At 36.0% G+C, this 15,757-nt stretch overlaps 1 protein-coding gene across 1 annotated transcript in view; it reads left to right on the top strand.

Annotated features, from left to right (window-relative positions):
* Positions 1–15,757, top strand: part of PREX2 (phosphatidylinositol-3,4,5-trisphosphate dependent Rac exchange factor 2) — a 180,269-nt gene that overhangs the window by 77,905 nt on the left and 86,607 nt on the right. The window contains exons 15-19 of the mRNA XM_072411080.1: positions 599–671; positions 1,412–1,554; positions 2,965–3,057; positions 4,173–4,321; positions 15,116–15,201. Coding sequence (XP_072267181.1) covers positions 599–671; positions 1,412–1,554; positions 2,965–3,057; positions 4,173–4,321; positions 15,116–15,201 — 544 coding nt within the window. The remainder of the gene's footprint in view (positions 1–598; positions 672–1,411; positions 1,555–2,964; positions 3,058–4,172; positions 4,322–15,115; positions 15,202–15,757) is intronic.

The following is a 15,757-nucleotide window of genomic DNA, read 5'->3' as shown; positions in this document are numbered from 1 at the left end:
TTAAACATATCTACCTATGTTTGTCTCTATTACATGGTGAATTCATGAAAGTACTAGTTTACAACTGTGATATAGGATTGTTTGTGCTTTTTACCACTCACAAAAAGTACCTGGCATTTCTGGTTCAATAAACATTTTTTCTGTCCCTGTTGAACATATTCTTAGTCTAAGAAATAAAAAATAATTGAGCTACCACATCTATGAACTGCAATATATTACATCTTTAGTTTTAAGCTTAGATATGCTTTGTTTCTGTCCTTATCCTTAAAAAAAAATCCCTTTATTTCCTGTGTTGTTTGTCCTATATTGATACCAACAGCAATAAAAAAACAAACGATTGAGCCATTTTTTACCGTCTCCAATAATATAAAGGTTTTGCTGAGGTTCCCTTTAAGTTTTTAACACATCAAGGCAATTATAATGGATGTGTTTTGTTGTACTTGTCACAAAAGTGTGATTATAGGCATGCCTTTGTTTTGCTGCATCTAATATTATTTGAGATATGACTCTTGTGATATAAAATGACATTTGATTCCTATATGTTTATGTAGTTGCACACTAAATATGAGTTGCTGTTACAATGTAAAAAATATTGCAGGGAGACTGCCGGACAAGAGAGGAAGCCATCATTCTTGGTGTGGCACTATGTGACAATGGATTCATGCATCATGGTATGACAGTGGATTTATTCTCTTTTATTTTAGTTGTAACGTATACAATGCATAGCAGCTATGACATTCCACTGAATGTACATTCAAAAATTCAGTTTACTGCTAAAGACAATGGTCCTAGACTTCAATCTAAATTTGATGGTACTCAAATCCTCACCAAACCTATGATAGCTACTTCCCTACTCTACATGCAATATAGAAAAGAAGAGAGGCAATATTGTTTAACGATACATAAGGCCTGGACTACTTTTATTTGATTTCCAATCTGTTTTGGAATCTTAGGTAAGCCTAACTGCACATTGGATCAAAAACCTTGTTAGGGACAATAAAAGAATATGTGCTTTATAAAATAAACTACCCTAAAAGATGGATGGTAGGATGTGATTTCCATTATACGCTTTATGTTAGTAACCCTAAATGAATTAGTCTTGAATTAAATTCCCAGGATAGGGAGGCCCCAAATTCATTCTTTTTTGAAACATTCCAGAAATATCAGTGTGAAAGAAGTTCATATTTGACATTATTAGGATGGCTTCCCAGAGGAATTAAAAGGAAGTATTAGAAAGGTTCCATTACATTTTTTTCATGAGTGGTTCTTGTTTTTAAATTAGGTCAATGTCCGCTAAACATTTTTATTTTAATGATACTCCAGTGTTTTTTACATTTATGTTATGTAAAGTCTACAGCTATGTACACTGTTATCATTATGTTTTTTATGTTCTTGATATCCACATGTTCAGTATTGGAGAAGAGTGAGTTCAAGGATGAGCCTCTCTTGTTTCGATTCTTCTCTGATGAGGAAATGGAGGGTTCCAATATGAAACATAGACTCATGAAACATGACCTAAAGATTGTTGAGAATGTTATTGCTAAATCTCTTTTGGTAAGTATTTATATTACAAATCTGGATGCATTCCATGATGGAGCTAATTGTTAATAATATTACACAGTATTTATATAGCGCCGACATAATATGTATCGCTTTACATAGTCCATAGTTATATCACTAACTGTCCCTCAAAGGGGCTCACAATCTAATGTCCCTACCTCAGTTATATGTCAGTAATACAGTCGAAGGTCAATTTTTTTTTGTTTGGGGGTGGAGACAATTAACCTAAGCGCATGTTTTTGGAATGTGGGCGGAAACCAGAGTAACTAAAGGGAACCCACACAAACACGGGGAGAACCTGCAAACTCCATGCAGATAGAGTCCTGGCAGAGATTCGAACCTGGGACCCAGCGCTGCAAAGGCTGGAGTGCTAACCACTGAGCCACTGTGCTGCCTACGTGCTAACAACTGAGTTAACTTGTCCTAGTTGGGTCAATTTAAGAGCACATATAGGTCTGAGATATTGTATTCTTATTTTGCAAATATTCACTTTTGGGTATAAGTATTCTTAGATTCTGGATTTATAGAAATGATAGTGCAATAACATATGTGCACATTATGAAGCCCTTTATCTGGATTTGCCCATCTCTTGTGCTAATTGGTACGCAATGCTGCAATATCTATCTTCCCCTCCACCACCAGACTAGCTTTTTTCTCTTTAGACAAGGGGAAAGCCAATGATGTCACTGCTGTACATGTGCTGGGGTTACCCAACACAATTCTTGGCTTCCTACAACTTCTCCTACATTATATGTGATACAGGAGGTGCACACTCAAAAAAAAATAAAACTGCTGGGAGAAGTAGGATAGAGTTTTTTTGGCAGAAAAGACATATCACAACATTTTTAATGTCCTTTGTTGTTAATATTGCCATAAGAGCCTAGAATTTGTGCCAATGTGAACATATACACGTACTGGTATAGTTATCTTTCATGTACGATTAAACAATGCCACATTCCTAAATTAACATTATATTTTGCAAAAGGAAGCTTATGGGATTTTACCGGCAAGTATTAATCCTAATATCCTAACAATTGACCATTCTGTAGTAAAATTATATGAATGCACTTTATTTGTAACAAATAAACCTATATAAAACAATTTCAAATTGAAGTTACATATCCAATTTGCTTATGGTCTTCAATAGCAGTGTACGCGTTTCACGGAACATAGGCCACTTCATCAGGAATATAGAGACCTACAATACCAAAAATAAATTGCTTTAAACATATATAGTAGTTCTCATATTTAATAGCATAATTTCCAATAACATTATCACATTTTTACTTATGCCTATGATCATATACATACTCTGACTGGATGTGTGCGATTTCTTCTGAAGATAGTGTGATAATGCTGCCTGTCTGTATTGCTATTGAAACAACAGTATATGTGGTTTTGCAGATAAAGCCCAGTGATGGAAGCTATGGCTTTGGTCTGGAAGATAAAAATAAAGTACCTATAGTGAAATACATTGAACGAGGATCTAATGCTGAGGTAACATGGTATCATAATATTTTCAGTTTCTATAGAATGTTTAGTTACTTAATTGGTAAATGTTGTTCATGTGTTATTTCAACTTTAATTTTTAAATGAGAACTGGTGTTGAAGGCAGGAAGCTAAAAACAATAACCAATGTAGTAACCAATGCATTTATTATTATTTTCATAATCAAGGATGTTTCCTAATGTGCCAATATTTTGTCAAAGTTAGATATTTGACTACTCACTATTATTTAACTTAACTCCAGCCGTGTGATTCCCACACTTGACTTTGTGGCTCTCTAATATCCATCTCCAATATTTGTTACTCATTCTGCAGCAGGAGGAGGAGATGTCACATGTCAAATGTTCCTTTGGGTTCTCTACAGGGTAAAAAAATAAAACTTCACCTTAAGAATAAGACTGGCATTGACTGGCTGGGCCCGGTGCATATATAGGATTATTATAAGAACATTATAAACCAAAAGATGCAGTCTTTGTATGTTTACCTATGTTGTAATATATGTTTTTTAATTGCAATAATGCAGAAAGAGAAAGCTCCTTCTATTTCAGCTACAAAAAGATTATTATTGCAGAACCTAGTAAACCAAATGTTTCATAATTCCATATAATTTACTTCAATTAAAACAGTTCAGTTAAAACAGCTAGCTAAATAATATTGTAAAAGTCTTTATTGTCTATTGATTTGTTGTTGCTGTAAAAATCAATAGACAACAAATACAGGGTCATAGGTGTTGCAGTGCTCTTGTACGGTGCTGCTTTTGTCCCAAGAAACTGGTTTAAGAAAATTTGTCTACCATATATATCAAAATAATTTACATCCTCTTAACATATAAATCAGAATTAGATTTGCCTATTTCGGAATGGTATATATTTCCCCATTCTCCAGAAGCAAGCTAAATATTTTATCTCATCCAGCTCATCAGTTAAAATGTATTGCTCTGTTCAAGAAGAGAAAAATCTTGAAGTGTAACAGCAATTATCTTGCTTAATGTCGCAGGGAATTCACAGCTGCGGTATTTTGTTGTTGTAACACATTGAACCCTTTTGAATTCATTGTGAAGAGATTTGCTCTTGTTAAAAAAAATATTTTGTCCTTTTTGCTTCTAGTTGTCAGGAATGGCAATCGGTAAAAAAATCTACGCTGTGAATGGTGACCTTGTTTTCTTGAGGCCGTTCCATGAAGTGGATTGTTTTCTGAGAACTTGCTTGAACAGCAGAAAACCTTTAAGGATTCTCATGAGCACAAAACCCAGAGAGTAAGTCAGCTGCCATCATTTCTATGTTAGGACACAGGCCAGACACACCTTGATGTAGCATTGAAGGGTTATTTTACTGTAAATGTAGATGAACCTCTTTGTTATTAAGAAGGTAAATCATTAAAGCTGGTGTGAGCACATTTACTGCAGAAAAACTTTAAAAAGTCCCAGCATGCTATTTGTTAGACCTACAATTTAAAAGAATTGACTTAGGGAATTACCAAAACATATAAGGTATGATCTTTTTTGTCCTATCAGTCCAGAAGAAATATTTATACTGAGTTATAAACAGTGGCTATCACTAGAGTTATGTAAAGTTATTAAAATGAATTTAGTGATTATTAGTCAAGGATAATTATTTGAAAGCTTTCATTGTTGACTAGCTTTTAAAGATCCAGACTCCACGGCTACCATACCAATCCTTGTCTCCAAAAGCAACAATAGCAACACTCCATGATCCTATTGAGTGAGGATTGCTGGAAGCTAGAGTTCTTTTGTCTGTTCTTCCAAAAAATCCTTCCCCTTTCATGGGAAGAGATTCACTCAACTGGCAAAGCCCCTGGTAAGGAATATTTTTGCTATTTACAGCACAGACACTGGATCACATCCTTATTTCGCAATGGAAGTGTCTAGACAAAACTGTAAGTTCTGAAGCACACGTGTTTAAGGACTCCCCTGGCTTCTAAAATAATACTATATATACAAAACCAAAGAAAAACCAACAGGGCCAGGGGACATTCCTATACAGTTCAATAGAAAAAAAGATCTGAAGGGCTCAATATCCAGTGTGGAGTGGTTTTGTATGTGGTTCAGGATGGCATTATGTTCCTCCAACATCACCACGCTAGAATCAGCATTCAAGATCATGATTCATGGTATCCATGGTACCAACTACCTTGAAACGTTTCTCCCAACACAACACCAGACTTTTTTAGAGGTTGTGGGGAACAGGGTACTGAAATGCATGTGTGGTGGACCTGCCAATTCATTAAAGAAAGTTATCTGAGTACAAATACCTAAGGATCCCCAGCTGGCTCTTGCTACACTTCAAGCCCTCAATTCTCACTAATACACAATTTAAACTGTACACCTATATCCTAATGGTGGCTAAACAAACAATAGCTAATCATTGGAAGAAACAGATCCTTCCTTATCATGAGGTTAGGGTGGATAACACATTCATTAATGAAAAACTTTCCAGCTCACTAACTGACTAACAAGGATATTAATCAGGTGCATACAAAAACAACTGAATGTAAATATATTTATGAGCAGAACTGATTTAAAAATGTATGGTTTGGAGCCTGTTACATTGATGTATCTTTACCCAAAAGTTTATTGTTTTGTTTGACACTTGTACAAGAAATGTTTGTATTGCCTTCCCCTTCCAAAAAAAACCTTCACCTTTCTCCCAGCAATGTCTTTTGCTTACACACTGCCTATGGAACATGTTCAAGGTGATATACACTCATGGCATTAAGATGAAAAGGATAGAGCTGGGTGCCAGGACAAATGTAACTCCAACTTTCATGCTAAATAGTTACATAATCAATTACTACCTAGTGGCTGAACATTACCATGTTGCTGGAGAAGTGACAGGCTTGGATGGAGAGGGACGGCAACCTTGTAAGTCCACTAGGATTTGCTAGTATCCTTTCTTTTTTATTATAGCAAATGTTGACCCCCATTTCACCCACATTAGTCAAATCAGTTCCACTTTAAGGCATAAATGGGCCACAAGAAAAGATCAGGCTACAGAATCATAGCCTGATCATTGTCAATAGGACGTAAGAACTGAGTGCATCTCTTGCAATTCAGGTATTGGTCTGTACTAGCAGGGGCTTTTAGGGAATAATCACAGAAAAATGTGAATGCTTCTACTGAGATGTACTGAAAACATTTTTTTTACATTTTTATAAACAATAATAAAGAGTGGTTTAATGTATCTGAAAAACATACATTTTTTAAATGGTGTTTGTGCAGGGTGGCTGAGATATAATTACCTTTATAGCATATCAAACATGCATTTCGTCAAAAATCCTGAGTTTGCTGTCACATAGACTGGGGTGCCATGATTATTGCAGCTACCCTGGCAAGCGTTACTGGCAAGTCTGCATGTGTTGCTTCAGAACCATAGAACTTTGGCAATACAATACATGTGTTTAACAGATCAAGCAACAGGCAATTTACTTGGATTGTGTAATTGTTTAAAATAGCACAGTTCATTTTTAAAGTTTCATAAACAGTTTATTGGCAAGTGAACAATGCTATAGTGTAGAATATGCTTAATTATTTTGTTTAGTTTTTAGTCTAAGCAATAGAAAAGCTGCTATATAGAAGGTCAGATGCTGCTTCCCACAGTGAATCATAATTGAACACTGTGTTTTCAAACTTCAGAGAATTGTGTTGGACAGATGGAAGTCTAATGCAAAGGAAATAATACAGCTATATAATCAGTATACAATGGGCAATAAAAATTAGCAATAAAAATTACAATAAAAATTAGCTGTTTATGCCAAAAGAAGTATTTTTTATTTAGCTTGTAAATTGCATGCATAGTAAAAAAAAAAAGTCCCGTAATCACTAAAGCACACACAAACTTGCAGTACTGAGATCAAGGTTTTATTAGAAACCTAAAGGTGGGGATGTGGCCTGGTGGTTCCAATGGTGATAAGATGAGAGGAGTGCTCTTGAGGTGTGACACCAATTCAACTATCAACGAATACAAGATAAGAGTTAGGGTAAAGGGGTAGAAAAAGGGGTGCCAAAGATTTTGCATTATTACTAGTTAGGCTAGAATTTTCACTTACCGTGATCAGTTTGCACACTGCCATTTGGAGACGTGCTTCCCCATTTTAGAGCATAAGGAACCTTTTGTAGAAGTCAATATCAAATATAACATCAGCTCAGTCTTAACACAAATATTGGTGTTAGTAGCCTAAAGGGAATTTGGATGCTGTAGAAACCTATGTTATTGCATTACAAAGTAAACTGAAAGTGTGCCAGAATGGATAGTATGACAATAAACATGGATGATTCAATTCCTCACTGCAAAACTTGGCATTAGCTGGATTTTGTGTTTATTGCCACTCCATCAAGACTGAAAGCAGAGCATAAAAACTTTAATGCTGTATATATTCTATGTGCATCAGAACAAAAGTGTTCACATTTTAAGTTGGTTTTCCTGTCCTTTAAACATTCTGTAAAGAAAGAGATTTGCTCTCTGTTTGGAAGTAAAGTTCAAGACTTAGCAGGGAATGCAATAAGTAGGGAGCAAGAGATCTGCTAATTAGAAAACTTTAGTTCTGAGTGACCTGGAAATGTGTAAGACAGCAGCAGAGAAATCACTTGTTGCTCATAGTGAACAAGGGTGTAATAGTATTGCTCCCTGCTTCAGATTGTACTGTGACCCATGACCAGATTCTTCCAGGGCAGTTGAAGAGTCTTTACATAGTTACATAGTAGGTTAGGTTGAAAAATGTCCACCAAGTTCAACCACTAGGGAAATAAACATATCCCAGATATAAAACCCTGTAGACATAGTTGGTCCATAGTTGAGGAAGGCAAAAAAAACCCTGGTACAATTTGCTTCAACAGGGGAAAAAATTCCTTCCTGATTCCATGAGGCAATCGGATCTTCCCTGGATCAACAGTCACTGTTATTTTTACTTTAAAGCCTTAATACAAAGGTATATTCTGTGCTTCTATAAAAACATCCAGCTTTTTCTTAAAGCAATCTATAGTAGTTGCTGAAACTTCTTCCTGGGGGAGCTGATTCCACATTTTCACAGACCTTACAGAGAAGAATCCCTTCCTTATCTGGAGATTAAACTTCTTTTCCTCCAGACGCAAATAGTGCCCCCTAGTTCTTTGTAATATTCTCTAAGTGAATAATGGGTAAGAGAGTTCACTATATGGAGCGTTTATATATTTATACAGGGTGATCATTTCCCCCCTTAAACGTCTCTTCTAAAGGGAGAATAGATTCAGTTCAGCTAATCTCTCCTCATAGCTGAGCTCCTCCATTCCTTTTATTAGTTTAGTTGCCCTTCTCTGCATCTCTCCAATTCAACAATGTCCTTTTTGTGAACTGGTGCCCAAAACTGGACTGCATATTCCAGATGTGGTCTGACCAATGCTTTGTACAGGGGCAGGATTAGGTCTCAATTTCTGCAGTCTATTCCTCTTTTAATACAAGAAAGTACTTTACTAGCTTTAGATATTGCAGCTTGGCATTGCATGCTGGTATTAAGTCTATGATCTACCAGAACCCCAGGATCCTTTTCTGACTCCCCCAAATGTATTCCCCCTAGACAGTATGAAGCATGCATGTTGTTAGCTCCCAAGTGCATAACTTTACATTTATCTATATTAAATGTCATTTGCCACTTGGCTGCCCAATCAAACAGTACATCCAGGTCTGCTTGTAGATTATAGACATCCTGTATGGACTTAATTCCATTACATAGTTTGGTGTCATCTGCAAACACAGAAATGGTACTTTTAATCCCAAACTCTATATCATTTAAAAAGATGTTAAACAGTAAAGGTCCCAACACTGAACCCTGGGGTACACCACTAATAACCCTAGACCATTCAGAGTATGAATCATTAATTACAACTCTCCGGGTGCGATCTTTAAGCCAGTTCTCTATCCATTTACAGATTGACTTTTCTAAACCTATCGACCCTAACTTGCATATTACCCGCCTGTGGGGTACAGTGTAAAATGCTTTAGCAACGTCCAAGTACACTATATCAACTGCTACTCCACTGTCTAACTGTTTACTTACTTCCTCATAAAAAGAGAGTAAATTTGTTTGACAACTTCTGCAGAAACTCCTCTATGCGGTTCTTTATCAAACTTTCTAAGACCTTTCCAACTATGGATGTTAAACTAACGGGTCTGTAGTTACCTGGTAATGACTTTGCTCCCTTTTTGAAGATAGGAACCACATTGGCACATAGAAATAATGGCTTTGAAACAAAAATAGCTCAGCTCTTTGAGGAAACATGGATGTAATCCATCAGGTCTTGGTGCTTTGTCAACCTTAATTTTTCCCAGCTGTTTCTCAATCATGTCAATTCTGAGCCACTGTGACTCATTTAAGGCAGTGACATTGCTATTATGAATTTGGACTTGAGCTCTGCCATTTTCCTTTGTGTTCACAAAACTAAAAAAAGTGTTTAGTAAATCTGCCTTCTCTTTATCCCCAGTTACCAACCTAGCAACATTCTTTAAGGGGCCTACATGCTCAGATCTGATCTTTTTGCTAATAATATATTTGAAAAATTTGGGGGGTTTGCCTTACTTTCTTTTGCAATCTGTCTTTCATTTTGAAGTTTTGCACATTTTATCTCCTTTTTACATCTTTTGTTATATTCTTCTATAGGTTTCAAATGATGAAGGTGATCCTTCCTTTCTTTTATTTTTGGAATGCCCTTTTCTTGTTTCTTATGGCTTTTGTAACATCAGCTGTAAGCCACATAGGTTTTAATTTTAGCCTCTTAAACTTATTACCCATTGGAACATATTTTTCAGTTTGCTTTTGTAGAACAGACTTGAAACATTCCCATTTCTGTTCTTTGTTCTTTAAGGACAATATTGTCTCCCAGTCCAAGTCACTCTTTAAAATAAATGTTTTTATCTTTCCTGTTTTTTCTTCCTGTTTACAGTATACATTAAATGAAATCATATTATGGTCACTGCTACCCGGATTCTATTTTATATGCATATTTGTTATAAGCTCTGCTTTGTTAGAAAGAACTAGGTCCAGCAGAGTATCATTTCTAGTTGGGGCTTCTATAAACTGTAACATAACATTATCTTGTAATAAATTCACAACTTTCCTCCATTTTGCTTTTCCTGTAGTGCCGTTACTCCAGTCAGTGTCAGGGTAGTTGAAATCTCCCATGATTAAAACCCCTACACTTTTTGCTGCTTTTTCTATCTGTGCTGGTAGTTGATTTTCTATTTCTTTCATGGCACTGGGGGGCCCATAGCAGACTCCACCCATAATGCCCTAACCTCATCGCTTGTTCCATCCACAATTTCGTCTTTCACATTCACTTTTAGATCACTTCTCACATACAGACAGACACCACTACCCTTTCGTTTGACTCTGTCTTTACGAAGGAGTATACCCAGGGATATTGACAGCCCAGTCATGCGAAGAACAAAGCCAGGATTCAGCAATACCAACTAAGTCATAATTCTCCTCACTCATTAAGGCTTCCAACTCCCCTATCCTGTTTGCTGGACTTCTAGCATTGGTGAACAGGGTCTTTAAACCATTGCTGCTTTTACCATCATTGTTTGCCAAATCATTTTGTTTTTCAGTACAACTAGTACTACTCAATCCAATGTTTGTAACATGGGAAGCTCCTTACACTTATCCATAGTCCTCTCCCCAACTATCCCCAATTCACCCTCCACTAGCGTCTGACCCCTGACTAACCTTTCTGCCACCTTATTCGATTGTTCCACCCCCCTCTGTCCTAGTTTAAATAGGTGCAAACCATCTCTGGCATACAGGTTGTACCCCACTGAAAAGTCAGCCTAGTGCTCTATGAACCCAAACCCTTCCCTTCTACACCAGGACTTAAGTCATACTTTTAGCTGCCTAAGCTCCCTCTACCTTTCCTGTGTTGCGCATGGCACAGGCAATATTCCAGAGAATATAGCCTTGGAGGTCCTTTTCTTCGGCTTGAAACCTAGTTCCCCAAACTGATTTTAAAGGATCCTCCATCTTCCATCCATATTGTCATTGGTTCCAACATGAACCAAGACAGCTGGGTCCTGTCGAGCCCCTCCCAGTAGTTTGTCCACTCGGTCCACCACATGCCAAACCCTGGCAAATGTTCTTTTTACATGTTTACATGTTCTCTTTACATGTTCATATGACAAGAGTCTGAATTCGAAAGAGTGAATTTGGCACATAACAATCAAGTGCTCTATCACTAGCCAATTGGTGGTCCATCTGAGTAATTTAGTGTTTTTTCCTGTTCAAGAAGGTTTATGGTGATTGTACGGTGGTCCAGCAGCCAGTTTAGAGTTTTCAATAAAATCAGGCATTCTAGGTAGAGAGTGTTAGTTGGTAAATGTATAAGTTGCATACCTAATCTCACAATCAGCCTCAAAACTCTGTACCAAGCATTTTAGTTTTCTGTTTTCTTCTTCAGAACTCTGTAAGGAACGTGTTTTCATCAGCCTAAAATAACTTCCATAAACCCAAACCAATTTTGACATTTTTCTTTCCATCCTGTGTTGCCCTGCCTTTTGTTGTAAAAGAAAATAAAAAAAGAATTAATTATACATCCTTTTAAAAATCTTTTAACAAAAAAGGGAATGATGGGTTGAAGTAACTAATGACCTGAAAAGTGGAAAAACCTTTGCTCTCCAGTCAAGTATCTTTCTTCCGGAGCTTGACTTAATTAAATGTATTTTCCAACTAAGTCCATGTTGTTCTTTTATATCCTGCAGTTCTAAGTACAGACTTGTATTTTCCATTGGCCACGGACTCTGGCTCCCATAGCTAATTGTTTCTGCAGTAGCTTTTTCTAATTCTATTACCACCTGTAAAGTCACAGTCATTTCCTTTAGGGAATTACTCAAAATTTTTCCAATGATTACAATAATAGAAAAAAAAAAGTTGCTTTGAAGCAGTGTTGTTTTTTCATCAGATGAGGTGGGATATTTTTTACAGAGAGCGCTAATTCTTATTGAAATTGGTTAAAGTAAAACCAAAGCAAATGTACCATACATGCGGTAGTGGAGCATTTAGGACAATAAATGGTTTATTAATTGAATTGGGCCTTCACAAATATATTCCTGATATGCCAATACTGTATATATATATATATATATATATATATATATATATATATATATATATATATAAATTTGAATTATTTAAATACAAGTATTTTATCATTTCAATTACACTGGCTAGGCACAGTCTCTGACCACTACTGGCCAATTATAGGCTGTCACTTACTTGCCAGTTAATTATCTACCTACCAATCACTGCTTGTCCCTTATCTAGCCTTTACTTACTGTCTACCTTTACCTGCTTGCCACTTACTGCCTGTCACTTATTTGATTGTCTCTATAACTTGCTCATCACTATAATCTGACAGTCATTTAATTTGTCTGTCACTTAAACCTGCCTGTCAGTGGGGTACCTGTGTATTAGTGAAAATGTTCATATCTGCTTGTCGCAGGTCACTACATGTCGGTAAAATCTACTTGTCACTGATAACTGGCTGTCATTAGCAATATTGTTATATATAATCTGTGCATGTTAATCATATCTGTTGGTCTGTATTATCTACATGCTATTGATATCTGATGCTGTTAGTATTAACCTGTCATGAATACTATCTGCATGTCATAGATACCTGAATACCTGATACCTGATTGAATTGCTCAGCACAGAAATGTTCATCTAAAAAATGTGTGGGGATTATGTATTATATCATCATGTATTTAATTAGTTTGTCTGCAAGCCATAGTCCTATTCTTGCTTGCAAGATACATTATCTAAAACCACTTCTATCCATTTGACCTGCATTCTGACCCGTTTTTGCTTCCTTTATATAATAGCTGGGAATTGATAGTTAATCTTTGGCCAATATAAATACTTTTATTAGTATTAGTTTTCCTAGATTGGCTCTAGTTTTTGAAATAATGACCTCAATATTAACCTCATAGAAAACTAATGAAACATGAAAATTAAGCAAAATTAACTAGATATGCCTACGTATACAAAATTAAATTTTTGAAATACTTAATGTCAATATATTCTATATTCAGTATATTTACAGAACTAATCACAAAGAAGTCATTTAAAAACTCAGTTTGTATGATTTCCTTTTATGCTGATGATCAGGACAATGACATTTAAAGCCTCCAGCAGTAGTCTGCCATCTCATCTGCCCTGATACCTTTCTTCCACCATCTTTATATCTTGATGGAACCTCTCCCCTTGTTCCTCACTGAAATCACCAAGGTTTTCTGGAATTTTTGCAAAAGGCTATGGAGATAGAGTAGCTTTATGCTCATAGTAGCAACCAAATTTTTATAGTTTAAGAGCAAGTTTTGTACCAGTTATTCATAATTTTGTGCTTTATGGTTACCCAAGAAGTTCTTGACAACCATGACATAGCTGTGCCAGGCAGAAGCTTCAGTTTCAGTCATGTAACTTGTGAAATTTGAATCATTTATCAGTTTCTGAATCTGGGGTCCACCAAAGATTCCAGCTTTTAATTTTTCAGAACTGAATCCAGGGAAGAATCTACAAATGTATTTGAAGCAATCACCGTCCTTGTTCAGAGCTCTAACTAATTGCTTCATTAAATCCGAACTTTATGTGAAGTGGAGGGAGAAAGATTTTTTCTTTGTCAACCATTGGCTCGTTAATGCTTTTTTCATGTTTTCCCTTGGAGGCCATATCACTCTACTATCCCACAAGCAGATGAAACATGGGTACTTTGGGTATCCACTTTGCTGTCCAAGTAAGAAGTTCACCATTTTTAAATCAACACATATGGACCATTGGTGTTCATGAGGGCAAAGCTTTTATAAGACCATTTTGATATTTTCATATTCTTCCTTAAGTTTTGTTGAGTGACCAATTGGAATTGATGCATAGCAGTTGCCATTATCCAGAAAAACAGATTTTAAACTTCGAGTGGAACTGTCTGTGAAAAGCCGTCAGTCTTCTGTTCGGTATTCTGGTACTCCCATACGGGCTAGTAGTCCAGGGATGTTACAACAGTACACAAAGTCTGTTCACTGAAATATGGTAGGAGTGTCACACCCCTTGTCCTATAATCCGTTTTTTTAACTTCTGCAGACAGTTCTTTTCTTTTAGCCTTGATGCTAAAAGTTCAGATGCTTGTTTTGACAGACTTTGGTCACATATTAAATCATTGGGCTCTTCTTGGGAGAACTGCTGGTTTGATGAAACACTTCCTTCATATTCACTTCCACTGCTAACTCCTGGATTACACTCCAAACCCTGTATGTCCTCCATGTCGGATACAGGAATATCAGGGAGTGTACTGAACACTGGTATGGGAATATCAGCACCATGCGGCATAGGTCGTCTTGCTGATTCCAAATCAGGGTACTCCCACTTGATTTTCTTGTAACGATTGAAAACTTTTACATTCACAGCACAAAAATAACAATCATTATGATGATTTTTGGGCTCTCACCATGCCATGGGGAGCACAATACTTATCTTGGTCCCCCAGTTTAGTACCAAAATATGCAAGATATGCTTGTTTCACAAATTCTGTAATGTTTCTTCGTTTTTGCTGAGAATATTAACCAGAAATATAGCAAAATACATTAGGGTCATTTTAACAACTTCTTCTTGAAGAACTCTGTATATTTATGTATGTATGAATAGAAAATGTATGAATAAAAAGAAGGCAAATGAACGTTTCATGAAAATAATGCTACTTTTAATATATAAAATGCAGAACATCAGTGTAAATAAAGATTGATATTAATATGCTGTGTTAACATTTGTTGTTGGTAAAATCATCTATTCCGATTCCTGTATCACAAGAACTACAGCCAATTCAATGAAACTGATGTCATTTCTGGAACCAGCAGACCTGAAATAGACTCAATATATTGAAAAATCCTTGGCAAGTGTTATCAACATTTACTTTGGTTTTCAGCTATGCCATGCATTAAATCCTTGCCATGTATTAATTTATGTTACACACTAGATTTTAATTTAAGTGACAACTCGATAATTTACTTTTTTTGTTCACCAGGACAGTTAAAATTCCAGATTCCCCAGAGGGACTTGGATTCCAGATTCGAGGATTTGGGCCATCTGTTGTACATGCTGTGGGTAGAGGTACAGTTAAGTTTTATTCGTAATGTCTAACCTCAAAACACTAAAAGAATTGCTTGATAATACATTCTAAGTATTGCAATCCAATAGCATTGTACATAAAATAATCATATTAAATATGAGCTATTGATGGGGGGTCATGCAGTATTCATGTGTCAGATTTTTTTTTTGTTAGTTTATGTCCTTATTAATTTAGGTGTGCATGTGAAATAATGAGTGAATTGTACAGACATAAAAGCAATCACATGATTAATAATGCCCATATTGGCTCTATTATTAGTTAAAGTTACATCCTTATTAAGTTTATTAGGAATGTCAAGCTTCTTCCTGGTCTGTAATATTAAAGTAGGTAAAGTAGCCTTGATGATGAGGCAAGACATTATTCTATATGTTCCTGACCATTGATCACTCTCAGACATTACCTGTACACTCATTTACTTATATCAAGCCCATGAATTAGGTCATTTTTTCAGAACAGAACAAACATGCATATGACAAAATCTCTGCCACACAATATTCTTTTTTTTATTTTAGCGGCAATGTGAAATGAAGCAACAGT

This window comes from Pyxicephalus adspersus, chromosome 5, assembly GCF_032062135.1.
Source record: "Pyxicephalus adspersus chromosome 5, UCB_Pads_2.0, whole genome shotgun sequence".
Taxonomy (NCBI): Eukaryota; Metazoa; Chordata; class Amphibia; order Anura; family Pyxicephalidae; genus Pyxicephalus; species Pyxicephalus adspersus.
Note: the sequence above shows the minus strand (reverse complement) of the source record. Positions and strands in the feature narration are given on the sequence as shown.